The sequence below is a fragment of the Homalodisca vitripennis genome, unplaced genomic scaffold, assembly GCF_021130785.1.
Source record: "Homalodisca vitripennis isolate AUS2020 unplaced genomic scaffold, UT_GWSS_2.1 ScUCBcl_839;HRSCAF=3661, whole genome shotgun sequence".
Lineage (NCBI taxonomy): Eukaryota > Metazoa > Arthropoda > Insecta > Hemiptera > Cicadellidae > Homalodisca > Homalodisca vitripennis.
This window is the reverse complement of record NW_025776954.1, coordinates 32,649-59,983: the sequence shown is the minus strand read 5'-3', so window position 1 is coordinate 59,983 and position 27,335 is coordinate 32,649. Positions and strand designations below refer to the sequence as shown.

General features: G+C 34.3%; 1 protein-coding gene across 1 annotated transcript in view; it reads left to right on the top strand.

Annotated features, from left to right (window-relative positions):
* The first annotated feature begins 1,650 nt into the window (after positions 1-1,650).
* Positions 1,651-27,335, top strand: part of LOC124371024 (radial spoke head protein 3 homolog B-like) — a 35,774-nt gene continuing 10,089 nt past the window's right edge. The window contains 5 exon segments of the mRNA XM_046829334.1: positions 1,651-1,968; positions 1,970-1,990; positions 1,992-2,305; positions 18,324-18,411; positions 25,394-25,564. Of these exon segments, the coding sequence (XP_046685290.1) occupies positions 1,651-1,968; positions 1,970-1,990; positions 1,992-2,305; positions 18,324-18,411; positions 25,394-25,564 (912 nt within the window).

Below are 27,335 nucleotides of genomic sequence, written 5' to 3'. Positions count from 1 at the left end.
ATTTCACATTTCGTTTCTACTGATTACTAGATTAGCGTAGAACAATATTTCGTCAATATAAAACAGGAATTGTCTTATCGCAAACCCCTCCCCATCCTCAGACAGAGGTCAAAGTCGAGCGTCTAGTAGATAACGTGATTGCAGAGTCTCGCCGCCCGTTCAGCTGGTGCATCGCTTTGTTGTACTTCCGTGTTTTACCTCTACATTTCTCCAAACACAAAAATTCAACAAAAACAAACATTTACCAAACTAAACTCTTTATTAAAAAAAACACTAAAAACTTGTTTTTTATTCTTGATCACATTCCGCCACCCAAAATGCGAGTGCCTCCGGCCATCAGCGCGGGCTTTGGCAGCACCTTCGGTGCTGCCAAAGCCCGCGCTGATGTCGACGAAAGAAAAACATCCCTCGAGATAGTACCTATCAGTAAAATATCAAATTCTAGAGGGGCTAATCAGATTGAATTGTAATGGAAAGGCAATTATGTACCGTGCAAATCACGTGATGCCGCGCGGTCTGCCGTAATCAGGATTCTCGAGAAAGATAAGATAACAGCGACAACAATAACGATCACAATACCTGGAAATGCTTGTAAGTTTGTAATTTTGTAATTGAAAGAGTTGTTTTTTTTTCGTTCTATCATGTTTGTTTCTATAAATTTCTATTTTTGTGTTCTTCATACTAGTGTGGTCGGTATAATCCCAAAGTACCATTTCTTTTCCGTATGATTGTTTGTTTAAGTGCCCGAGAGACACATCAAGAATTAAATGCATTCTATATTTGAAATTTAGTATGCAACCACAGCGAAGCCTGTATACGACACACGTGGTGAGGCGTACTCGTACATTGTATAATGTTATTTCCCCGTCGCTCCATCTTGTGCTTTCCCTGTAAAATAGATAGCTTTAGGAGGACAGTGGCTGGAATTATATTATTTTTAAATGTGCTTGAAATTATCATATGCACTTGCAAAGCAAGGTCGGTACATCCTCTTCTTGTATTGTGTGGAGGAAACATTTTACTTATCAAAGACTTAACTTGTAAGTACTGGGTGGTGGTAGTGGTGGTAATGGTGGTAGTGATGTTGGTGGTATGGATCGTGGCCGCTATTTACAGACTCGCGTGAGGGCTAGAATCGGTCGGCGGTCAGCGACGCGTGCGCCCCGGTCAGACCGAGTGGACAGCGGTCATCAGAGCCAGTGTATGTGCGTCGCAGCCATGTAGCGCCTAGCTACGCTGGGCTTTGTTTTCCCGTTCTTCATGGACAACTATAAAACGGTTGAGATTCAATCCTTTCATTGTATAACTGTGGTTGTGATTTGAAAAACGCTGTAGCGTTAGCTCATACTAACTAGTTTAACTTGATTGCTTCAATTGTGACTTTTATAATTGCTTAGTGTCTTAAAATTAGAGGAATACCTGGTTGCGAGAGAAGTAGATGACAGCTCTCATCGTTAGTCATCAATCCTATTTTCATCTCAAATCTTGCAAATTGATGTGAACCGAATATAATTCAAAACCGTTTTTCCACTACAATCTCAAGCGTAAAAAGAAGCAGTTTGTGATGTGACAGAATGAGTGTTGCTGAGACAATTCATATGAGCTTGGACTCCGAGAACGCTTCGCCCGACAGGAAGACCAGGTTTACCGATGGTGGCGTCGCGTTCAAGGTTTTCGACGACATCAAGAAGCTCAGGACTCCGAGAAAGACAGAGGATCGCTTCAACAATCTGGCTTCCTCTACAGACAACATCAACAAGAAACCATCATTATTACCACAAGAACTGCTTTTCGTCCGTGAACGACTTGGACAGCTTCAACCGCAAGCTCTCGCCCAATGTGCGCAAGGAGAACAACATGTCCAAGGAGTTCTTCAACAGCCTGGATTCCAAACTGAGGACTTTGAACGCTCCCCCGCCGGCGCCGAGGCAGAAGAGGTCCAATCCCGGCAAATCCTTAGATAACAGGACCGATGTTCGTGACCACCGTGGAAGACCGGAATATTCCTGGAGCCACCACCAGAGCTCGCGGCCATCTTGGGGCTCAACAGCTATACCTCCTCGGTCAACGGCTCTTCAGGCTCGTCGGGTTCCCTGCATCCGTCCAACATCGGCGAGGAGGTCCTTGTGTACAGCTTCGCGAGCCAGCCCCGCGTGGTCAACCAGAAGTATCGGGTGCCTAAAGCAGCCCCCACGCGGCCCCAAGATAACAAGAACAAGACTACGGTCCCCAACGGTAACAACAATAATAACATCAACAAGATCCGCACCAAAAGAGAGCTCAACACAACGCCACCCAAGAAATTGTAAGCATTCAAATTTGATTTTTACTTATTTAATATTTTTACAATTTTAACAAATAATTTAGCAATTTCAATTCAAAACAACCAGAATTTAAAATTAAAACATTGCAACTAAGTGGTACTTACATACAGCACCTAGTTGCTACTGAGGTTTCCTAGCAGACCCCAAAGTACGGTACTTTACATGTACATCGTGCTGACTTGATTTTGAATCTGTTAAAAGGATCGTTTTTTATTGATAACAGTTTAACATAATTTCAGTAATAACAAAAAATGTTTTGATCACTTGGAAATTCAAGAAAGTATTTCAGTTGTCAATGAAAATTTAGTTTTCAAATTAAGATGGAAACTGTACTTCAACAACTTTAAAACTAGAGCAGATGCTTGCGGTATAAAAATTTTCCTAAAACCATAAATTTGTTCTCTTTATACTGGCAAGGCATTACAGAAATTTAATTTTGTGTTATGTTCTAATTATATAACCGATCGATTTGTTATACAGTTTTTTATGCATATTAATATTAACGTGAAGAGACATGTCAATTACTTCACTGTGTTTAAAAGAGATTAAAACCAATACAACTTCTGGATATTTTTTGACAAATGCACAAGTTGATTTTAAAGTAGGCTGTGTTATAACATGTTAAACTGTTTCGTGTTCAACTATACGAAACAGTTTAACACGATAAAACTTATTAATTACCATAAATGAATTGTCCTAAAATCATTTTTGTCCTAATTTCTTTGTGTTTGTGTATTTTTTTACATTACAGAATTTTTCTAAGTAATTTCTAAGATGAAATAATTGAATATATGCAGAACTTATTAACCTATCACTGAAATAGCAAACAATGTGGCTCAAAATGGTGAAACCGGTCTTATCTTTCCGTTAATTCCTCACCTGGTATAAACAGTTTACAAGAATAATAACTTTTCTTGTATGGAATTTTCATGTTTCAACCAACGGTACTTTATTAATTAAAAATCGCCAAACAGAGTTAAAAAATATCTGTGACGTGCTTTCTAAAGCAAGACGTATCATACTTCACATGAACTGTTATTATGTATTAGAATTGATATAAAACCTACAATATTTACAACATTATTAATAGGAAATAAAGAAATATTAATTGCATCGATCTGAGCAAACCTAACCTCTAAAAAAAGTTTAGAAATATATGTTTGTGCCATTAAAGACTAAATTAAACGAAGCTGATGAAAATATCATTAAAAATTATTTTTCACTTAAAAATAAGAAAGTGTAAAATTTAATTTTATTGAAAACAAATTGAACCAAAGAGTATATCAAAAAGAAATATGCGAGAGGTGTGGAGTTAAGAAAAATAAAATGTAGTGACTGCGATAGCTACTACGTGTATAAATCGGTATAAATCCTAGAATGCGATTATAAGATCACTTACTTATGAACACCTATAAACAAAAGAATTTTCTGCAATAAAATAACGTTTTGCTGGTAATCCATAGCAAATTGTCATTAGAAAACTGAGCATAACCACGAAAATCTTTAAGAAAACATAAAACTGTTAGAAACTGAAAGGAGAGAAGAAACAAATACAAAACAAAAATTACACATTTATTAAGATGATGATGGTTAAGATCTTTCAAATCTAAATTAAAGCAAAATTTACTTCAATTAAACCATGAAACGTGTCACGTGGTTGTTGTGAAACACATTTAATCATATCATGTTTATTTACAATTTAGATAAACTTCCATACTGTACCGAAAATTATTGTTTCATTATCTAACTTAAATGAGTAGTTATTTTTTATTTCACAATTTATTTTACGATAAATATACCAATGAGCCCTTAAAAACTTAGCGGTAGAGGAACGAAATGTTCACAAAAAACATGTATATTTTCTTTTGTGTTACATATCAGCTGTTCATCCTTCAAATCAGCTGTTTTAACTGTGGATCATATTTAATTTCAGTCACAAACACATGTGGATTTATCTTTTTATGTGTGGTTGTTTCTTTTTCTAAATGTGTATTCCTTAGAAATTTAAGTCATATAAAAAGATTGCTATCAAAGGAATAGTCAGGAAATATCACAATGCTCCTAAAGATCTTCCAAGTAATGTATATACTCGTACGCAATGAATCAGAAAATTACGTTTACTCTTTCTGGTTATTTTCCCCTGAACAGATATAACTTAGCATACAGTGGTTTATATTGACTGTCTCTAACTGTATATTAATTGTCTGTGTGTTATATTTCGTGTATTGTTTTAATTTATTGTAAAAACTGCAAAGATGTTTCGTCGACGTTACGTCACGTCATGGTCACGAAATGTCTACGACTAAATTAACTGAACTTCTCTGTCGAATAGGCCTCGCTATGAACTTACAGAACGCCCGCTCGATAGTTGGCGTTACTCTGTATTAGAATTGCGGTCAGAGTTGATATCTTATTTAGGAAATAACTTATAATCTCTGGTTCTTGGGGACCAGATAGTAATTGAAAACAAATTAATGTAAATGGTTCAAATGAAAATTCAATGCATTGCAACATTTTCGTATAAAATGCTGAATAACGCATCTATAATAAAAAGAAAAGGTGTTCTAATAGTTAAGTTTACGTATATAATCTATAATCATCCTGATACAGGAAAAAAACACAGACGCACACACACCACCGTTAATTCATACGTCGTTATTATCGTAGATGTTTTTCGTTCCAATCACAGGGTTGGGTCAAAGTAGGCTCATGAGAATCATTATTCTTAAATGAGCCCTATCCACCGCTCTTACACCTCTTGAATGTGCTGTCACTCCGGAAACCGCGCAGGAAACCTACCAAGTGCATTAGAGGATCCTAAGCTTCTTGTCGTATAAAAAACACACACAAAATCAAATGATATGAGTAATTTGATCCTCAATCGATAACATATATGTAATCAAAATGTTAAGTAATCAACCTACAATTTCTACTCGTTATTATGAGCGATGCACTGATATAAAATTCGACTGAAGTTATATAAAAACTCACTGACGTGTTTGGCTAACCTTTAGCGAACTCGAGGGGCTAGAGAAATTTTATTTCCGTTTGTCATAAGCCAAAGTCTAAGAATCTATTATTTTACCAGGTGAAGTTAGAGCTAAGAAGCCCTCTGTAACATCTAACCTGGGGGTCATCGGCTTAGAAGTGAGTTTCCCAAATACTACCAATGTCCGTGTGGGGAGGCGGAACGCTCGCAAGGATTAGATAGCTCAGTGGTTACCCATCCAAGCAGTAGCCACGCTCGACATTGCTTGATTCGGTTATATTGCGATAAACCGCTGTACCCTGTGTATACTGTGCGTGCTATTGGCAAAGTTTGTCCGCACAATATTTTGATAACAAACTGGTCTGTAGACTTGAAAATCTGCATGAAGCTTTATTTTCTATATAACCAACAACGAGTTCAATGATGGTGCAAGTCACTCCGTGGGGTTTGGGTGAGCCTTGACGAACATTTAAAAATACTTTTTTAATAAAAAAAAAGATTGTATGAGTAACCATGATGACAATGAAAAAGTTGCAGATAACTAAAATTTTAAATAAACTGTGTACAACCTTATGGCATTTTAAACATGTGACATAGTAACATGCAGCCTAATGGAACGTGCCATTAACTTGAAACGTTACATTCAACAATCTCAGTGTGCTTATTACACGACACCTGGTGTGGCGCACACCTATCTTGTGCTTGTTACACGACACCCGGTGTGGCGCACACCTATCTTGTGCTTGTTAATAGACAACGTCAATACATTTCTGTCATCACACACAGGCACAAGTTTTGGTGCCAAGGAAACCCCACCTAGAGTCAATTAGGTTAAAACTCCGAGTCTGCACACAGCGGCCTGGACAAGACTAACATCATTCTATTTGTGAGCGGTTCCAAAGAGACGTGTTCGGTAAAGAAATGCAGGTCAGTGTGACGTCATCGCTAGGGGTAGCAACAAACGCTAAATGACAGTGGACAAACACCATCAGTCCGGAATCGATGTGCCTTGCGGACACTCACCCCTCTTGGCTGTCTGTCTGTCTGTCTGGCTGTCCGCCTGCTTACTATTTTAATAATTTACATTGAGGTGGTCAGGAAGAGTTGGGGGAGTGATGGGGCGTAATCGTTAGTGTAGCCTTAGACATTATCGAGCGGCTACAATTAAAACCCGTATTACATTAGAACCATCATAGAATATTTAATCTGAAGTTGTTACGATACAAGAGTAGTATTTGTTGTACCACAAACATTATGTCATCAATTGCATTTTCTGTGTTTGTATAACTCAGTTATTTTGCTATGCTAAAGTAAAATTAATTTAATTATTTAGAATTCATTAAGTTCACTAAAATGTTGTTTTTAAAACATAGTTTATTATAACTCAGTTATTATATGAAAGTGTGTTGTCTAATTACACAATGTACATTTCCTTTCTTAGAAGTAAAAAGTGAATTTTTAATTATTAATCATGTACTATGGACGACAAAGATATTTCCAACCTTCGACATAATGCTGGATTATCGTAATTTTTTATGTGTACATGCCAAGAATTGCATGTAAATCTTGCATATAAAAATCCTTTCTATGATTTGATTTTCACAGAATATTAAAAATTAACTGATATTTACAGTTTACTGAGTGGGATATAAAAAAGGACATTTGATATTCTCAAAAGCCGTGCAATCGATTTTTGTTCAGAAAAATATATATATATGTGTTTATTCTTAAATTTATGGTTAGTTTATAACTTCCCTGAAGACAAAAACAGTAGAAAACATTTTTAATAGTTCCATGACAAGTAACTGGTATTTAAAGTAAAAAAATGTTGGCAATCATGTTGAATCAATAATGCTAAATATAAAAAGGTGAAGTATTTACAAAATTGACAGAAGTTGTAACTTCAGGAAGTAACAATATTTTCAAAATATTTTTCTTAATTAAATTAAATTTTCCATAATAAAATATGACTGCTTTAAATCCTTACCAATCCTTGTAAAATAAGGAAAATCGTTATATTATTTCTGTCTTCAGAAATGGTATATCAAAGGGTTGTAACCAAAACTTTCTTTTCAATATTAAGAAAATCAAACTAAAATCAATAGCACCACCCTGACGTTTCGCTATTTCAATAATTTAATACGTCGTCGGAAAGTAAAATATTTATAATCTAATTTTAACAACAAAACTGAGCTTTTTCTATACACCTGTATTTACAACCATTAAATTCGTCATGTGTGTATTTTATTATTAACATATTTATTTAGCATTTTTAAGCATATATTATAAGACACGTATGTATTTATTACCCCTAATATGCAATTGTTTTTATTAAACGTTGTCAATTTTCAGTGACCTTTTGAAGGGTTGAGAATGAAGGAAACCACAGCTATATAAATTTACACCTTTGAGATGTAAACAATTTATTTTATTTTATGAATAAATGAAATGCTGCACATAATTTGTGTCAGATATTTGCACTATTTTTTACAAAAGGCTTATTCCTATTTCAATTTGCCACAAACTCCTCGACACAGAAGTGAAAGCACGAACGGGTCTATACAAAGACTTCTACAACCCCAGGCAAAGATAAGATCAAGCGTCGATTCCGCGCCCCTCCCCAACACGCTACTTGGCGTACATTACAGGTTCAGGGATTTCGGCACCAATGTAACTCTCGTCTCTTACTATTTACTAAGAGTTTAACTACATCAAACACTTCATGTTAGAAGAGATTTTAGTATATTACACAACAAACCGCTTGAAAATTCAAAATATTACATATTACTAAATCGGGTTACACTAACATTAATGTATAACATTACTAAGAACATGTCTATCCGCCTGTGTGATAACTCTTGATACAAAGGTTCTATAGAGTTCAAATTTGATAAGTAGATTTCTATTCATCCTAGGAATAATTCTATTGACTGGGGGGCAAATGGTCAATCCGTTCAAATGGTCAAAAGAACAATCCGTTCGTCCATCTGTCCTCTGTGTGATAACACATGATACAAAAGTTCCATAGAATTCAAACTTAGCAAATAGGTTCTTCTTGATCTAATGAAGAACTCTATTTATTGGGGGGTCAAATAGTAGAAGGGCAGTCCGTCCGTCTGTGAGATAACTCTTCATACAAAGGTTCCATAGACTTCAAACTTATCAAATACGTTCTTCTTGATCTAATGAAGAACTCTATTTATTGGGGGGCTAAATGGTAGAAGGGCAGTCCGTCCGTCTGTCTGTCCGTTTGTTAGATAACTCTTCATACAAAGGTTCCATAGACTTCAAACTTAGCAAATACATTCTTCTTTATCTAATGAAGAACTCTATTGATTGGGGGGTTAAATGGTAGAAGGGCAGTCCGTCCGTCTGCCTGCCCGTTTGTGTGATAACTCTTGATACAAAGGTTCCACAGACTTCAAACTTAGCAAATACGTTCTTCTTTATCTAATGAAGAACTCTATTTATTGGAGGGTCAAATCGTAAAAGGGCAGTCCGTCCGTCTGTCCGTCTGTGTGATAACTCTTGATAAAATGGTTCCATAGACTTCAAACTTAATAAACAGGTTCTTCTTTATCTAATGAAGAACTCTATTGATTGGGGGGTCAAATGGAGAAGGGCCGTCCGTCCGTCCATCTGTCCGTCTGTGTGATAACTCTTGATACAAAGGTTCCATAGACTTAAAATTTAGCAAATACGTTCTTCTTTATCTAATGAAGAACTCTATTGGTTGTGGGGTCAAATAGTAAAAGGACAGTCCGGTCGTCCATCTGTCCGTCCGTGTGATAACTCTTGATACAAAGGTTCCATAGACTTCAAACTTAGCAAATACGTTCTTCTTTATCTAATGAAGAACTTTATTCGTTGTGGGGTCAAATAGTAAAAGGACAGTCCGTTCGTCCATCTGTCCGTCTGTGTGATAACTCTTGATACAAAGGTTCCATAGACTTCAAACTTAGCAAATAAGTTCTTCTTGATCTAATGAAGAACTCTATTTACGGGGGGGCCAAATGGTAGAAGGGCAGTCCGTCCGTCTGTCTGTCCGTCTGTTAGATAACTCTTCATACAAAGGTTCCATAGACTTCAAACTTAGCAAATACGTTCTTCTTTATCTAATGAAGAACTCTATTTATTGGGGGGTCAAATCTTAAAAGGGCAGTCCGTCCGTCTGTCCGTCTGTGTGATAACTCTTGATAAAATGGTTCCATAGACTTCATACTTAGCAAATACGTTCTTCTTTATCTAATGAAGAACTCTATTTATTGGGGGGTCAAATCTTAAAAGGGCAGTCCGTCCGTCTGTCCGTCTGTGTGATAACTCTTGATAAAATGGTTCCATAGACTTCATACTTAATAATCAGGTTCTTCTTTATATAATGAAGAACTCTATTGATTGGGGGGTCAAATGGTAGAAGGGCCGTCCGTCCGTCAATCTGTCCGTCTGTGTGATAACTCTTGATACAAAGGTTCCATAGACTTAAAACTTAGCAAATACGTTCTTCTTTATCCAATGAAGAACTCTATTGGTTGTGGGGTCAATTGGTAAAAGGACAGTCCGTCTGTCCGTCTGATCGTCTGTCCATTTGTGTGATAACTCTTGATTACAAAAGGTACCATTGACTTCAAACTTGGTAAATAGATTTCTATTCATCCAAGGAAGAGCTCTATTAGTTGAAGGGTCAAATGGTAAAAGGGTAGTCCGTCCGTCTATCTGTCCGCCTGCGTGACAACTCTTTCGATACTCCGTTGTATTGTTATTTAACACCTATTTAAAAACTCCAATACTAAACATACCTTCGCGTATTGATAGATCCTGGGAAACTAAAAACAATATCAAACTTGATTTGTTACACTTTACTCCAACAATCGCACCACAAACATATTCTGTATAAGTTCAGTGTTTCTATAAGTGTTTCTTACTACACTAGATAACATTTTGGAACCCAATTTCAATAAGCTGAGATAAATATTCATTATAAAGTATTGGCTGTTAATGTTAGACAATGGTTTTATTATATAATACAAGAGTGAAAATATTGTGTTACACATTTATTCACGTAGAAGTAAATTTTAAATATTTTGTAAAGGAGTAACCAAAGTGCTTCAAATTCGTGTAAAATAAACCAACATACATTTTTGTGAAACTTTATTTACTTTAATGTGTGGCTTTTTATAAATTAGAATGGATTATGTGTTCGAAGTAATTTAATTAAAGTCAGTGTCAAATGTTATCGCTCAAAGTTTAATTTTCCAAGATCGGATAGAAAGTAAGCAGAACTATTGCAACAGAACTTGGAAACCCACGAATTTTATGAAACAGTTTTCTTGAAGACCTCTAAAAGAACGTGTTGGGACATAAAGATTAGCTCTTGAGCGCGAGATACGATCTTGAGGAACGGTTCCTTGGGCACGCCAAGTGGCCATTACTGAGGCAAGGAGACTAACTAAGGAGCGAGTCACTAGACACTCAAGGTGTTATAAAAATTACTTGATTGTTCAATATTTCGTGTTTGTAATGTACGTACATTACTGAGAACGGTTTATCAGTCTTGTTTATTTTCAGCTCTAAATATGAATCACTATAATGTTTCGCCAAGATATCTTAAAGGTCAACAGTACATACGGGTGTTATTATTTAAAAAAAATACTAATTAATTAGACGATTTTTTGTAACAGTAGGAAAAAAAAAAGGAAAAACTAAGAAAGTAAATGTGCTAGTAAATTGTGAGCTGCTAATTTCAATCCATTTTTACTGAGACGTTTTTGCTTGTAAGACGTGGTAAAATGATGAATATTTTTAAACATATATATTACTTCAATTTCAACTCTTAGTGCCATTGTCTTGAAAATGCCTTTGAGTGCTACTTAAAAATTGCTACAGTTGTTTATTCTTTAAAAATTCGATATGTTCAAGTATTAGGAGGACAAAATTAAGTTGATCTCTGGTTTAAATTTATTTAGTATTCACCCCATCAATCATTTACAACGGCACAGAAAGTGATTTAGGTACAGCACTGTGCTGCGGATCTTGCCGATGCAAAACGTTGCAGGCATTCTCTTTTAATGCAATAGTCATATATTGGAGGATTTCATAAAAATCTGTTTGTTCAACTCATTTTCAAGGCAATATTTTTATAAAATTCTGTAACACATTTAACTAATTGACAAGGTAGGAGTACGTCACACTACTTCTCGTGTAACAGGCTCCGCTGACTTACATTCAAAAGTATATGGCTCATTTAATTGCCAGATTTACAGACATAGTCTTACAGAAGAGAAATCTTTACATTCCTCCGGCATGCAAAAGAGTAATTGTGTCAACCTGCTAAGTAATAGGCTTCATAATGGTTCAGTCAGCCAAGTTCCATGGTAGCAAATGCACTACCTTAGGAATCATTCTTGTCTAGATAGACATTAGGTTGAAAGCAAAATCATAGTTCATTGACTTAAGTTTCATAAACAGTGTTTAAATAATAATGTTCAGGTGGCTAGGTAGGGTATTACAACATAACAGTAGCCTGAAATAAAGTCTTGACTTTTGATATTTACTTTCAACTCTATTATTTTTTTCTTCTTATTCTGTTAGAATAAGGTACATGTATTAGTGTCCACATATTAAAATGTCATATGACTGTACTTATTTAGTTTCCAAATTTATTTATTCTGCGATTTTCTCGCTATTATTACGCATAAGACAAATGTAAAAATATTACCTAACACCAGCCAAATCCTATAGAATGACATGCACCATTATCTAACTCAGCGTTGTTCATATAGAAATGAAGCTTCATGCAAAAGTTAAGTCTATAGGTCTCTTTGTTTTCAAGCTATCGTGGGGACAGGCAGAAATGAAATTTTATCGGCCCCTCGAGTTATAGGCTTCGCTAACGCTCAGCCAATTACTACGCGTGATAAAAAGTTCTCGGTTGAAGTTACATAAAATTGCATTTCGAAGCCTCCAACGACGGCGTGAATTTGCGACATCACTCGAGAGGCGGAAACATCTTCATTCCGGTCTGTCTGTCTGTCCATATGTAGCCTATGTTTGTCCACACCATATTCGTATGTCTGTCCGCATTTACTATCCCACTCCAGTGATCCTGCGGTCCAAAGTGCCAAAAACTTGTCAGCACTGTAAAATGTTGAGATGCTAAAAAGCATTTCAGCCGAGTTGTTACTACTTTGAGTGATGGAGAAATGTGTACGGCTTTAAGCAAACTGTTAACGAAATGAACTCCTTCCTGCCTTCTTCGGCAGGTGTTCATTAGGTTGCCCCTGATTCAGAAAATTGTTTTATACTAAACATGAAGGAAAACAGCTTTTTGAAAGTTGGTTTGCATGACTCTCTGTTTCTCAAATTAGGGATTACTCAAACTTTTTTTGTTAGCCAGGATGTTCTAAGAATGTAGGTTCCGGCGCCGACTCCCCACAGTGTCACTCCTTAGGACAAATATAGGTAAATCAGGCCATAAATACGCCGTCATCAGTATCTGAGTAGAGTACTAAGGTTCCATAAAAGACCAACTTTCTCAAGACAAATTCTTAAGGATAATTTTTGAATACACAGAACTTATATGAACATCCAAGGTCATACCGTACTCAACACGGTATCCAACACGATAGTTGCGCCACATTTAAGGTCAACAGAGCGCAGAGAAATTTTGATAAAGTTTGTGTATGCAGTGTTGGTTTTTTTTTTATTCATCTGATTTAATTATTAAACACAACTAACCGAATCTTCAAAAATACGATGTACCAGTAAAGTTTGTTTTTCACTGACACAGAGGGGCGTGTCGTTTGCTCCCCGAGTTTCTCAATATTAAGCGACGAACCAATGTCGTTGCCATACACTAAAAACAAATTTGGTCTGAGTATGAATACCTATGGAACCTCGTATTGCAGCTTGGTCGGTTGTAACAACTCGTTTGATATCTGTGCAATTTGAGATTGCCACTAAAAAAGGAGCTATTGAAGTAGCAGTCCTCGAATCCCGTGAAAATTCAATTTGTAGCATTATTTGTTCAAACATTTGACCAAGAACCGGTAGAATATTCACTAGCCTATTATAGTTATTGATGTCTAACGGCCCTTTTTTTTTTTTTTTTTTTTTTTTTAATTGGCGTTACTTTAATTAAATATTCTAAGGAGCATGGGAAAAAACTCCTGACCGAAAAGATTGGTTAACTAAATAGGTTAATGTCGTATTCAATGCTCTGAGCACCTTTTCACAAGCGACATTGATAAAAGTTCTGAGACAATGTTTGTAACGTGTAAAAACGTCATCAGTTTTTAATTTCCGTGATTTATTTTAGTTATATTAACAATATATTTAAAGTTTTTTTTGATCGAAGTCGTTTTTGAAGTCCGAAAGCATTAATATATATCAAACATTAAGGTTTTTAAAATGGATATTACAGTTTAATCACCGGTCAACAAACAAAAGAAACATAGCATATGTGATATTTAAAAACGTGATTTTAAAAAAAAACCTAACGTGTTATAAAATATTCAGCTACATATTTGAATATAGCGTTGAAAATAATTTAATAATACCTAGTTTTATCAAATATATTTTAATATTGTATCACAGTTATAGCCAATATTTTGCTACGTTTTAGAAAACCAAATAATCTTTTATAGAAAAATATTGAAGCTTTACATTATTAAAGGAGAAAAGTTAGTTCTTAAGCTTAAAACTATTATGAAAATTCAATTCTGCACAATGTACCAAGGTCGACGCGCTCAGCCGGACATCAGATAACGTGATGGCGTGCAGCGTATCCGCCACAGGTCTGTTGCAATGCCGCGGCACTAATATTTGGGCGGGAGAAACACACACAGGTTATATTCGACATAAACGTTCCTTTATCGTCGTAACCATGGCACACCATTTTCACTAACAGTTATCATTCGCTTACACACTGTACCTTTGTAAAATATTGTTTCCGTATATTTTGACTTTATTGTAAGAAAACAATTTTAGAACTTGAAAAATTTCTTTAAAGCTCATTAGGCCAAATGTGGATTTTTTCATTATTTGTGATTTAGTCTAAACTGTTAAAAATCGTTTTTGCAGTTGGTTATGTAGGTACTATGTGTATTAAAACATAAGTTAATATTTTTCGGTCGAATAGAAATCACCAAACCCGGAAAAATCGTATAGAGAACGTGTTATACCTCTTATCTTTTACTTTTCCTTTTTTACATTATTGCAGAAAATGAAATATTTATAATAATGAATTATGCTTGGTCAAATAAAAACTTAATAAGTAATAATAAGTATTTCACCTTGGCTACAGTAGCCTTGTTTCATACAACTTTAAATGTGTGTCTACTTGGACTTGTAGGCTATATGTAAGTTTTTTTTGCTTATTCCTCATAGTGTTTTACATGTAATTACTGATAACTACGATTGTTTCTAATGGCTATGGAGATGCGATCAACGTTTTATAATTATGTATACAAATATAATAGAATTATTTTCTCAAAAACAAATTAGACCTAATGTGCTAGTCTCGATATAATTTTTTGGTTATTTTCACATTAGTAATCTTTACTATTACGCGGAATAATAAGCACCTTTAATACTGAATCTACATTTACACTGGTTTCTTCTTTCTGTTTAAACTGATAACCTGTACAGATACATACCCTAAAATGCATTGTTAAATTGTTATTCCTGATCGTACCGTTTTTTAAAATGATCTATCTCTGTTAAATATTAAACTCTAAATATTCAAATATAAAACTCCATTTCACCTTTCACTTAGTGAATCATATTTGATCTAAATATTTCACAGACTTGGTCCCTAGAATAAGAAGTCCACGTTCGTCTGAAGGGATAAAGAAAGACAGTAGAGTACCTTGGGAATCATGACTTATACTTATCATGAATTCGGTATCCTTGAACTTGGCCAACCAATGGTTTACGATCAGCCTAGCCAGTCGGAAACGAAGACGCTCAAAACGTACTGTCAACAACTCGAGTTTTAGCTGTTTTATTTTTGCTTTCGACATTAGATACACTGAGGCTACGAAGAAGTTCTCTCTGGTATACCCAGCAGCCATCCAGTGTGATAAAGAGATGTTCTTATTGTCTCATCAGGTCACAATTTTGCGAACTACGATGTTTTAAACACTACCCCAAAGCATAGTTTTGTTTACCTCCAACCACAGCTGTAATATATGTACGATTTAATCATATTTTTAAAGGTTGTTTACCATACGGGCAAGTTACTTTGTAATACCGAAAACGAAGAAACAGTAAATATAAAGAGGAAAAACTCAACAATGGTTAAAATATTTTTGGGTCTGTGTCCTCATTTATTATATGAGTGATACGCTAACATTCAAAATAGGCTCCTGTATTTTGCACACACCTTTTAAAGCCAATAATTATGCCAGCAGCATACGAGCTGGTGCGTCGCATAACTTTCTAGCTCTTTTGTTCCACTACGTCAGTGTTGTGGGGCTTTGTTTTGTAAACCACGTTTAATAAACATCTTAACAAAAATAAATTATAAGGAGTAAAATGTCAAAATATGAGCTGTCGGTTGGACAATACATAACATTGTCCAAATACTCCCTTCAATGAAAATGCTCTTGAAGCTGCTTCTTGATATTGTGAACACAATTTGGAGGAATTTATTTTGCATTCGAACGAAACTTGCAGTATCCCACTTTTATTTTTGCTGGTGTGATGTGTGATTGTGTTTCTCGTACTTGTGACTTGTGCCCGGGACTTCTCTTCAGTGAAAACATCTGGACGAGACTCCAAGCAGATTTGGGTATGTTTGAATCCCTTTCCCTTCTTTTCTTCTTTCTGTTCTTTATTTTTGTATGTACTACTATCTCACCCACGTAAAAAAGAGGATATATTCCAATCCTCGAAACATTGTGTTATACCTTATGTAACATATAACGATGGTAAATACCCGAACTCCTGTTATCATGGCAAACCTTCCATCGTCAATGACGAACTTTAAACAAAGAATTAAACGAAAGTTGAAAAATATCTTCTGTATTACCGCACTAGTCACATTTGGTTATTTTACAATTCCAAGTATCGTTCAACATTAAAGTGTTGAGAAGTACGTGATAATAGAACATTCCGCATCCACAGACCAGAAAAATAAATTTCTCTCTTGGGTTTCTGTGGCACACCACACAATGGGTTTATCATATACTTTTTTTACAAGGGTTAAAGGTAATCAACCTATGTAGATTATCTGTACCTCAATAGTGACTGGTATATTTGTTAACAAACCTTCTAACATAAAGCACAGTATTACTCAAAAAATGCTGTAAAACTGTTTTTGCGAGTCTTGACATGACAAAACAGCATTATCCCTGAGTTCTCATCGTCTTCAATAGTCACCTCTGGTGATGTTTCAAACGTGTATATTTTGTATTCTTTATAATTCAGATTGTTGTAACTATTTCAAGTGAATGGGTACTATAATCATCGTAGCAACAGTTTTCTAATGAATTTTCATGGGGGCATATTACTTATTGCTTTTGGTGATTATTTCCCGATGATGAAAGACTGCTACAGTTTCCTGATTTACAAATATCATTAAAACACCAGTGTTCATGACGTAGATCATATCAATATCAGCGATTAATATGGCATCTCCATCATCATTGGCTGCAGATTTTGATTTGTCCAGTTTACTACTTTAATGACTATTAATTTTAAACAAGCATAGAGATATAATAGTTCCTGGGATAACAGATTAGTTGGATTTAAAGATATGATTAAGCAGAAAATGCTCAAAACAAAATGAATCAAACTTATCGACCTATTAAGATAGTCTGTGGTGTAGAGTATCTCCGTTACTGAAAATCAATATTTGAGAAAGATCAATGGTGAAGATCAATTTAATGTGGAATAAACGTTGCACAGTATCGGAACACCGGTGTTCAGCTGTTCATACGAATTACAAGTAGGGTTCAGACAGAGGCGGATTTGAAGATTTGCCGCCCCTGGGCTATCTACAACCCTCCCTCCCTCCATCACCAACCATGTAGGCTAACCTTGGTACCGCAGTGGGTCGACGCGACATCGGCAGCAGCGAGGGCGGCCAACATTTACAAATTGTTATTGATAAATTTATTGCAAGTACTTTATTTCACGTAATATGTTAAACCTTCGAAATAATTTCTTTTTTAAACAATTTGCCGCACCATGCATTCTGCCGCCCTGGCTATAGCCCATATGTAAATTCAGTCCTGGGTTCAAAATAGTTTTTTGAATCACCATAAGTTATACAAATTTGCCACCAGATCTGCTGGGTCTAGGTTTTTTATATATGCTATGCATGGGAGCCGAACAAATTAAAATAGGTCAGTGTTGTAGGATATTATTACCCCTGCGTATTATCACGCTATTGCCGGTTCCATTTTCCATCCGTTTGTATGTCAAAGCCAATCGACTTCATATGACAGTATATTTTAATCAAGCTTAAAATAACTTCCAAAAACAGTATATGATAACTTGTTTATATTAGTATTTAGCAGAAGATAGAACTGAAAGCTTACATTTGATGACGCAACGTTCCAGTGTTGCCACAACAACACTGCGTGGTGCTCTCGGGCTTGCACATTTAACGAGCCGGCAGGGACAAGACGGAACTTGGTTTCTTCGACTTTTACGAGCGTTACGTAGACGACCACCCTACACCATTACAGATCGATCCAGGAAGGGTAGGGAAGCGCTGTCACATGCGAGAAGTCCGCGCCGCGCCGGCATACATGTTTAACGTCGTCTGTCAATATTGACATGGCCGCCACTGATTGAGTGTCCTCTTGACCAACACAATAGATAGTGAGGGGTGGAAGGGGGAGGGAACGGGATTGATGGTGGGTGTTACAGGAACTGTGAATATTTAATCTCACAAAGCGTCGTTTGAAGCATGGTGTCCTACAAGGTCGCCTACTAGCTAAAATGTTTTTTTTTATCATTTAACTTAATACAAGGCAGAAAACTATTAATATTTTTATTTTCAGAGATGGAACTCCTTTACCCTACGGAAACATCATGTACGACCGGCGAGTGGTGCGTGGCAGCACTTTCGCTCAGCATCCCGTACCCGCGGTAAGTTCAAAGTTAGCTGTTGTTTGCGTGAAGGTTGCGTAGTGTTATGGTTTGTAACTGTAAACATGTATTCATTAGAGTTTGGCAGCACCCCGTAACTCTGTGTGTGTTTGATGAAAATTCATTCCGGAATTGAATGGAATAATAATATTTTGACCTAGGTAGTACAAAAATTTTGAAATCAAGATAGCTTAATAGTCTTATTGTGTGTAAACTCTGCCATAAAGCGCGCGCCCTGGGGTACACATACACAGACAGCAACGGGACGAGATGCGGTGTATCGCGAAGCTATCAAGTACAGTTTGCATGGAATAAAGAACAAAGAATACGTCGCACTCTGTGTGATTTATTCCATATGTTAAAATGTATTTGATAGTTTTGTGTCGCGTCACTGTGTGCGTATTCGTACCCTTTACTTGTAAATTGGAATATCTGGCGTTAGTTGTGAGAATAGAATCGGCAACATTACAAGACATAAAGAGCATCGGTTTGTGTACTTTTAGACTCCCCTTTGCATATCCTGAAGTGAGTGCACCAGGAAAATTTTTTTTTCCGGACGATAATTTTTGTATTATTATAATTTAAACACTTTACGTTTTTGAAGAACAAGTGTGGTTTTCCCTCTAACAGACCACTTATCAGTCACCGCCAGACCTGATAAGGTGAAAGGCGGAAAAGTTTAGCGAGAACGTTGCGTTTGCCAAACTGTGCAACTCCATGGCGTACTTACTGTAGTTTCAATACCGGACGTCACTCTGAAATTGTTGCAGTAATTGTAATAAAAAATATTGAATGTTATTGTATGGGTTTATTTATGAGTTGGTACCTTGTATTCGTAATTTTATCGCTATTGTGCCGTTTTACCCTTTAATTAGTATGTATGTATCCATTCAGATACATTATCCTGACCGTTAGTACTCTTGGTACTGTCAGACACTCACTATATACTACCACGAAATAGTTACTCTGTACTTTTATGTAGATATATTGTTCCTAGATTAAACAGATTTTGTTACATTTTTACGCCAATATCAAGCTCCAATTGCGCCCGTTTTTATGGGCGTGGTAGTTAAAATACCTTTATGAGAAAAATTTAATAAAATCTAACTGTATGTTTGGTATGGTACCAATTTGAACTCGAGTTTTTAACTTACAGTTTTTTATATTTTACAAAATTATGGCTTATTTTGGAACGTTTCGTTTTTGTAGGATTTTTATGTAGCCTACTCTCTTTTCGTACGCAATCTAAAACAAAAACTAACATGTAAATCTAAGGGATTTAAGTAAAAATTTGGTAAAGGAATCAAGCACCAACACACGTAAAAATTTTATTGGGTCTAAATAAATTGGGTTTATTAGTTTCGTGAAATTTGTTGTCATTTTGTATTGTCTACAATACTATAATCCTGAATAACACATAAATTAAGTAGTAATATGTACTGTTTGCCTTGCTTTCCAAATTAATAGAAAAATAAGTCGGAACTTGCGATTTATAATTTATGAATTTTTAAGGAAACATTTATGTGATTGTAAAATGAAACGCTTATAATGTGATATTACTGAACCAAGGAAAATTTGAACCTTATCAAAATGCATTATTTACTTATTTTTTATTATTATTATTATTATACAACAAACTGAAACTTTTATTTCGTAGTTACTATTTTTTCAGTTTTAGAAGTTTTTAAGATGGGATTTAGAGGGATTATTAAACCCTATCAGCACTCTTTTACTATCTACAATTACTAATTACAAAATTTAAAAATATGAATTATTTGCAAGAAAAATTAGTAGCTCTAAACCGTTATATTCCAAAAAGTTACAGGTTTAAAAATCTGTTTCAAGAAATTGATTGATTTTAATACAGCTATCCTTGAACGAATTAGTTTGCAATATTGATTACCAAACAATGTGTTGATTTAAATCCCAACATTTTTTTTTTCTTTGACAAGTAGCACGAGCGTCTGTATATTATAGAGCGTCTTTATTATAAAGTGCTTTATGAATTGTTATGCAAGTGAATATACAAATAATGTCGTCAATCTGTAAGAAATAGAATTTGCACTACAGTTTTACGACTTAAATTAAAAACAATCGGAAGCGTTTAAAAATTGAATACACAATAGTGTATAATGTCCCAGCGTTAAAGGCCCGGCTACACTCACCCGAACGATTAACTCGTGTTTTCTCAATCGATTATGGCTCAGTGAATTATTCAACCACACTCCACATGTAGGCCAAGAGAGTCCTCAACTGCAGCCATGCCGAGACCTCACACGGTGAGTATACAGTCGTATATACCTGTACAGCACACATCTACCTAGGACGGACATGACTTGTATACAAATAACATGCTAGCTACTTTAAACAACTGATATACTGGATAGATTAATAATAGTGATGCTGTTTTATACAAGCAAACATTTGTGTAAACAAAAATTCTATTTTATTGGTATAACAACGATTCTTATTGGGTAGTTCACGTGAAACTCAAGAAATTCATCTGATAAATAACTGATACATTTCTTATGTTAAATTCATAGATCAAATTAAATATAACGTTGTTTTAATTGCTGATATATTTGATAACAATACTGGTCCGAGCAAATAGAGACCTTTTGAGGTTTTAAATATTCAATAATTAAAATGTTCATAGTGGTTTTTTTTATTTTGTATCACATAAACAAAATTACGTAGTAGCCTAAGCACTAAGTAATTCGTACTTAAAGTATTGAAAATTTTATTTGTGCATCTCCATATAACCAATGCAAAGATTGGTCACCTTTCGATACCATTATCTTGAAATTCCAAATAGATAGAAAGTTGAAAATGAACAGACTTATTATATTTTTTTTTATTAGAACTACAATCAGTTACTAGATACAAATTTTCCTTGATTACCATGTTTCATAAAAATTGTCAATCTATTTATGCTTTCCCTTCAGTTTTGTTTAAAAACTTTAGCATTATGTTTTTTAAGTTCAAGTCCAAAGCAAAATTAGCGGTGCTTTGTGTGGAGATGGAACAACAAACATTGAAAAATAGAACTCTATTTGCTTTCTTCATAATCAAAAATTGTGCCAACAATTGAAATATCTATATTTTTTGGAAAAGATATTTTAAGTTAGTACAAAAATGAGATCACAGACGCCAAAGAGTAAGAAATGTAATATCTCATCGAGCGATTACCTGGGTGCACACTTCAACGCACTGTATCAATGTCATCTGTGTAATATTCAAGACTAGGCAAATATACTAAAATAGCAGAGAGCAAGAAAAACTTACAGTTGTAATTTTCGTTACCGAGGAAAAATGTACTTAATTGGCATTCAATCAAAGTAAGCCAATTTTCATTGGCAAAATCAATTAATCTCCAGGCCCATTCAACTAGTGTCCATTGTTCAAAAATGTATTTTAAATAGAATTTTATTTCAAAAAGAATGTAATTTATTTTTTAATCTTGGTCAGTAATTTATCATAGGTACTTCAAAATATTGATTGTCCATAAATGCATGAAAAAAAATTTAAATAAAAAATGTAATTCTCTTGTACTTGTTGTTTGGTCCTCATTTGAGTTCTAAGATGTAATACTTTTTGTTCGTCATAGTGTTGTGCATAACGACTTCCCATTATGTTGTGGAATATTAAAATCCAAATATTTGATTATACGTTAAATACTTGTACATTAAGGAAATCGCATTGCTAACACTAATAAGTATTTAACAGCCAATGCCTCAGTGGAACCCGTACACGAGTAAAGCTAGACTTCTTTCGACCGAGGTGAGAATAATAATTACTGTATGTGGACTGGTACACGTACAATGAGTGCATGTCGCATGCCACCACACGTTACAACATGCCGCAGCACCCTCACTGTATACTTAGTTGCATATTTTAAATCACTTGTTCATTATCCTTTGTTTACTTTCACAAGATGTAAAAACATTCTACTTTTCTTAGAATTAATGAGTATAATGTTTTATCTAGGTACTAATTTTCCTAATTACAAATTCAGTCCGACTTAATTGTGTTATTATGATCTTAATCAGTAGAAATTGGAGATTTTATATTCATAGAGTCTCACATGTTTAACATTGTTTCTACGCTTAAAATATTTTTTTCCAAAGAAAATATATTATTTTGCCTTTGTAAATCGATATAAAACTATCGTTCAACAACAAATTTATAGGACGTTCTACCGTTAGAATTATTTTATTGTATTACCCTTGAACCTAAATATTTCATTTTATTATTATTTCCATCTTACTTCTTCCTATTCTTATATTGTTCAACTTTAAAAGTTTTTATTGTACAATATACTGCTTTATAGCCTTATTTTAAGAAATTCAAAATAAGTTCAAAATCGAACTCTGTAATGCACAAATGTACTTTCGATCAATTAGTCGTTTTATTAAATTCATACAATTTGCTTAAATAAGATTAAAAAACTTGTCAAAAGTCTTGGATCTAATGTGTTGTTGAACGATGTTTTCTCGAAGTCTTAATATTTTGGTAAAAGGTCAATGTTTAAATAAGTTGAGGCGTAGGGTTTGTCGGTTCATCTCCAGTTCTCAAATTTAAAATGTGTTTTATTACAATACACATATTTATCTCAGAAATAACACAAGGTTCCATTTTTTTTGTATTTCATTAATTTTCACTTTAAATTTCAAACATTTATTCTAATTTAGCTTTTACATTGTACTATAAGGTAAGTGTTTATTAAGTTCATTAATGTTTAACACTCTTATAAGAAAAACAACTAATTGTGGCATACTTTGCTTAGTATGTCTAGTAATTAAAGGTTTCAAGTATATATTTTAGAAGTAATTCCATATGTTCCTTAATTTTCATAAAAAAACGTGTATAATACAAGCCCTGTTACAACCCCTTTAAGGTGGACTTAGTTTAAGGGAACTTTTATAAGAGCATAAAGCAGTCTTTTCTATGAGTTGCCTATACCATCATTTATTATGTATGATAAACCACTTTAAATTCATAAAAGCTCATTGGAAAATATTGGTGACAATTTTATTGTGGACATCATATATAACTTACTTATGTATATAGTTATTGTTTCTTTTAATTATTTTCTCTTGGTGTTATTTCTATTTTATAAATTACAAAATAAATAGCACTAGAATATAATAATGCTCATGCAAATATAAGCGTTATTCTATTAAATAACTTTAGTACATGTGTCTAAAGAATGCGTATTCAATTTTTAGTGGTGATCTCTAATCAGCATGGCATTTTTCATAAGCCACTAGTTAGAGATCCGAGAGTTTTTATAGGAGGGGTGAGGTTAAGTGCGGATGGAAGATGGATGCTTCTCTGGTTAAAAAAATCGTACTAGGTTTGTTTGCACATCCTCGATGACAAGTCTGGTTCGACTGATGCATTTATAACATTATAAGTTCGCATTGACGCAACATGGATAGAACCGCTTAATATTCTCTACTTTTCCGAACACAAATGAGAATGTTATCAAAAAATTCCCTCGTAAATATGGAATTACTTGAAATTAAGCTCTTTACTTTGCGTAGCGAGAAATATTGTTATATAGCCAAGCACAAAGTGTGTTCGAATTTACGGAGAAGTGATTACGTCATTGCGGTCTTGGGAGAACAGAACTGATGGCTCTGAGTTAGAGATAGCGCGCGTTCAAATTCTGTCCATGATCTTTGCACTTTTTAAAATACTGCTGACATTTTACTGAACTAACTCTCCTGCTCATGGTACGAATACACAGACAGCGGCGCGATGCATAACTATCAAATAGATGTTAAAATGTGGAATGAAATACACAGCGCGTGCCACGAGCCCCTGCCTGCTTTTACTGGAGAGGCTGGTACAGAGCTGGCCTCCTCTTCTTCCAAGGAGACAAGCCTGAGATTAATGCCCAAAATCCTTCCTCATGGATCTTGACAGGATGCCACAGTGCATTACAATAATGACACAAACCTTCATGAGTATTTTATACTAGTAGTATATTCATCGACCCGAATGTTCGTATATTCGCTGTAGGTGGTAATTGGGAATAAAACGCCTGTGATATATATTTGACACTTAATTGTAATTACTTCAATTAAATGTCCCAGAGTAAGATACATTCGGACCTTTATTTACATATATAAGTATACATCTCCACACGCCTTAAATAAACTTTCAGTGACATGTTAAAGTGTCACCTGTAACATCCCTATTTGGTTATCAAAATATATATTGGTCTTGTGACAAAATACATTAAGCCATCCATTGTGAATAATACTCATCTCTAGTAAAAAAACCGGAAGGGCACTTCCGTTTATATAATACCTATACAAGCCTATAACACTTCCGGTTACTTAATGAATCATACGAATTGTTGGTTCTGGTGAAATAAAAATGCGTACATAAATAACATTCCTTGCCGTGTAAAAAGACTAAGGTTCTCTGTTAAAAATTCTATCAGCGTAAAGTTTTTTTTTCTTTGTTTTGATATCACACAAGAGGCTTCAGCGGGCTCACAGTTTTTGGCTGTACTAAAGACCCATAAAATGACCTTTGTTACCGTACCATAACCTTAAACCTTAATAATTTATTCCTCTACTTTTGTTTTATGGGTTTATATCAGTATCACTTACAAAAAAAACGAGTCTTGTACAATTTAATTAAATGAAATGAAAATAAAATTTTTTTGTAATTACCTAACACAATGAAGGAAACAGGATGTTCCGGACAAAATTTTTTTGACACTTGTAAGTCAACAGAAACAATGTTGACATACACATAAGTACTACATGTTATTATACTTATAATATTGTAACATGAAAAAATTGCCTTACGTAGTGAGTAGGCCTACATTTTTAAAATAAAACTTTTTTAATGTAAGAATATCATAAAAAATATGAGGGAACATTGGTATAAGAATTAGGATTAGGAACAAAATGAAGATGGCCCCTAGTAGACTGTATGCACTATAACAGCTGACTGTGTACAGGCCGGATGCGAGTCACAGGCAGCACGCCAAGCGGAGGCCAGGAGACGGTCCATGGCCAGGCGCAAGGCCCAGACCCAGCAGACCAGAGCTATGCGACTCCGAATCGGTACCCCGCCACCGGTCGACGGCCGCAACCACGTCATCGTGCAGACTGACCAGTTCATGGAGGAGGTATGTGGCTAACATCAAACATGCTTTTTATATTGTTAAACCTGAGATTGAGCAATAATGTGAGGTAAAGCCAAATTAAGACTAGATAATGAGGAAAATAATTCATTTCTACACTTTTAAATAACTTAATCTGGAAATAATACTAATTGTTTTATGGTTTGAAACCGACATTCAATTATTTTTGGAAAATTAATTCTAGGTTAGTTGATCGCTTCTTATCGAATTTACTCAAGTTATTTTATTTATTATTTATTTATTTATTTATTTTAAAATAGCTACAGGAATATTATCCTAAAACAGCTATATTGACAATACAAGTTAATAATAGTAATTTACAATATTATATATAAGTAGGTATACGAAGAAACCGACATTCAATTATTATTGGAAATTAATTCTAGGTTAGTTGATCGCTTCTTATCGAATTTACTCAAATTATTTTTTTTATTATTTATTTATTTTAAAATAGCTACAGGAATATCATCCTAAAAACAGCTATATTGACAATACAAGTTAATAATAATAATTTACAATATATAATTATATATAATTAGGTATACGAAGAAAATCAATTAGAAAATCATTATTAGGCTGAGTAAAAATTAACTATTTCTATTACAGCACGAGAAAAAAATAGAAATATAATACAATATATAATAATAATTTAAAACTTTAACAAAACTCGGTTACTACCTCAAGTTAAAAAAATAATATTTACCTTATTTACACATGAATTAAAGTTATTATTAAATATATCCAATTCATTTTTATACATGTTTAACAACCTAATACCTTTAAAAATGAAAAGTTATAAAACTGCACTGTTAATACAGTTAAACTGCACTGTAATCAACGTGTTGTAAAAAAACCAAGGAGGGTCTCAGATTAGTTCTTGGGACATGCAGAAAAACCTTACCAACTAAAAAAGAACTATCAACTAAGTTATGTAAAATTTTATAAATGTATAAAATAATAGATCGGTTCCGTCTTGTTACCAAAGTTTCAAAAGAACAAATACTTCTTAAGACAGTTGTTGACAGGTTTCGTTCACAAGAAACATTAAATCTTTTAAAATAATATAAATACCTTAGAAACTTGTTTTGAATTCGCTCCAGAGAAGCAATGCTATGTAACGAATAAGAGGTCCAAATTATTGCACAATACTCCAGCCTACTTCTTACGAATGCATTATATAGTTTAATGATAGAAATTAATTGAATTAAAAAACATTGTGTTTCTAATTATAAAACCCAAAATCATATGGCATCCATTTATGATATAATTAAGGTGATTGTCAAACGTAAAAGCCGAGTAAAAAATTACGCCAAAATCTTTAACATGAGTCACTAATAGTAGCTTAATGCCATTAATAGAGTATTCTGGTAGAGTTAAAAAATGTTTCCTAGTATATGTCATCGCAAAACACTTCTTTACATTTAAAAGTTGGTTGTTGTCTAAGCGCCAAAGGCTAAGTAAATTTAGCGTTGATTACAGTTCAGCAACGTCGTGACTGTCTCGAATTTTCTATATAGTTTCAAATCATCGGCATACAAAAGGCATTTAGACCGTGTTAAATAATTAGGAAGATCATTAATATATATCAAAAATAGTAATGGGCCTAAGTTAGATCTCTGGGGAACACCCGAAGTGCTAATTTACTTTTTAGATATAATGTTAGAGACCATAACAAACTGACTGCGAAGCTTTAAATAAGTCTCAATAAAACTAATAAATGACGGGGATAAGTTAAAACAAGATAATTTACTTAACA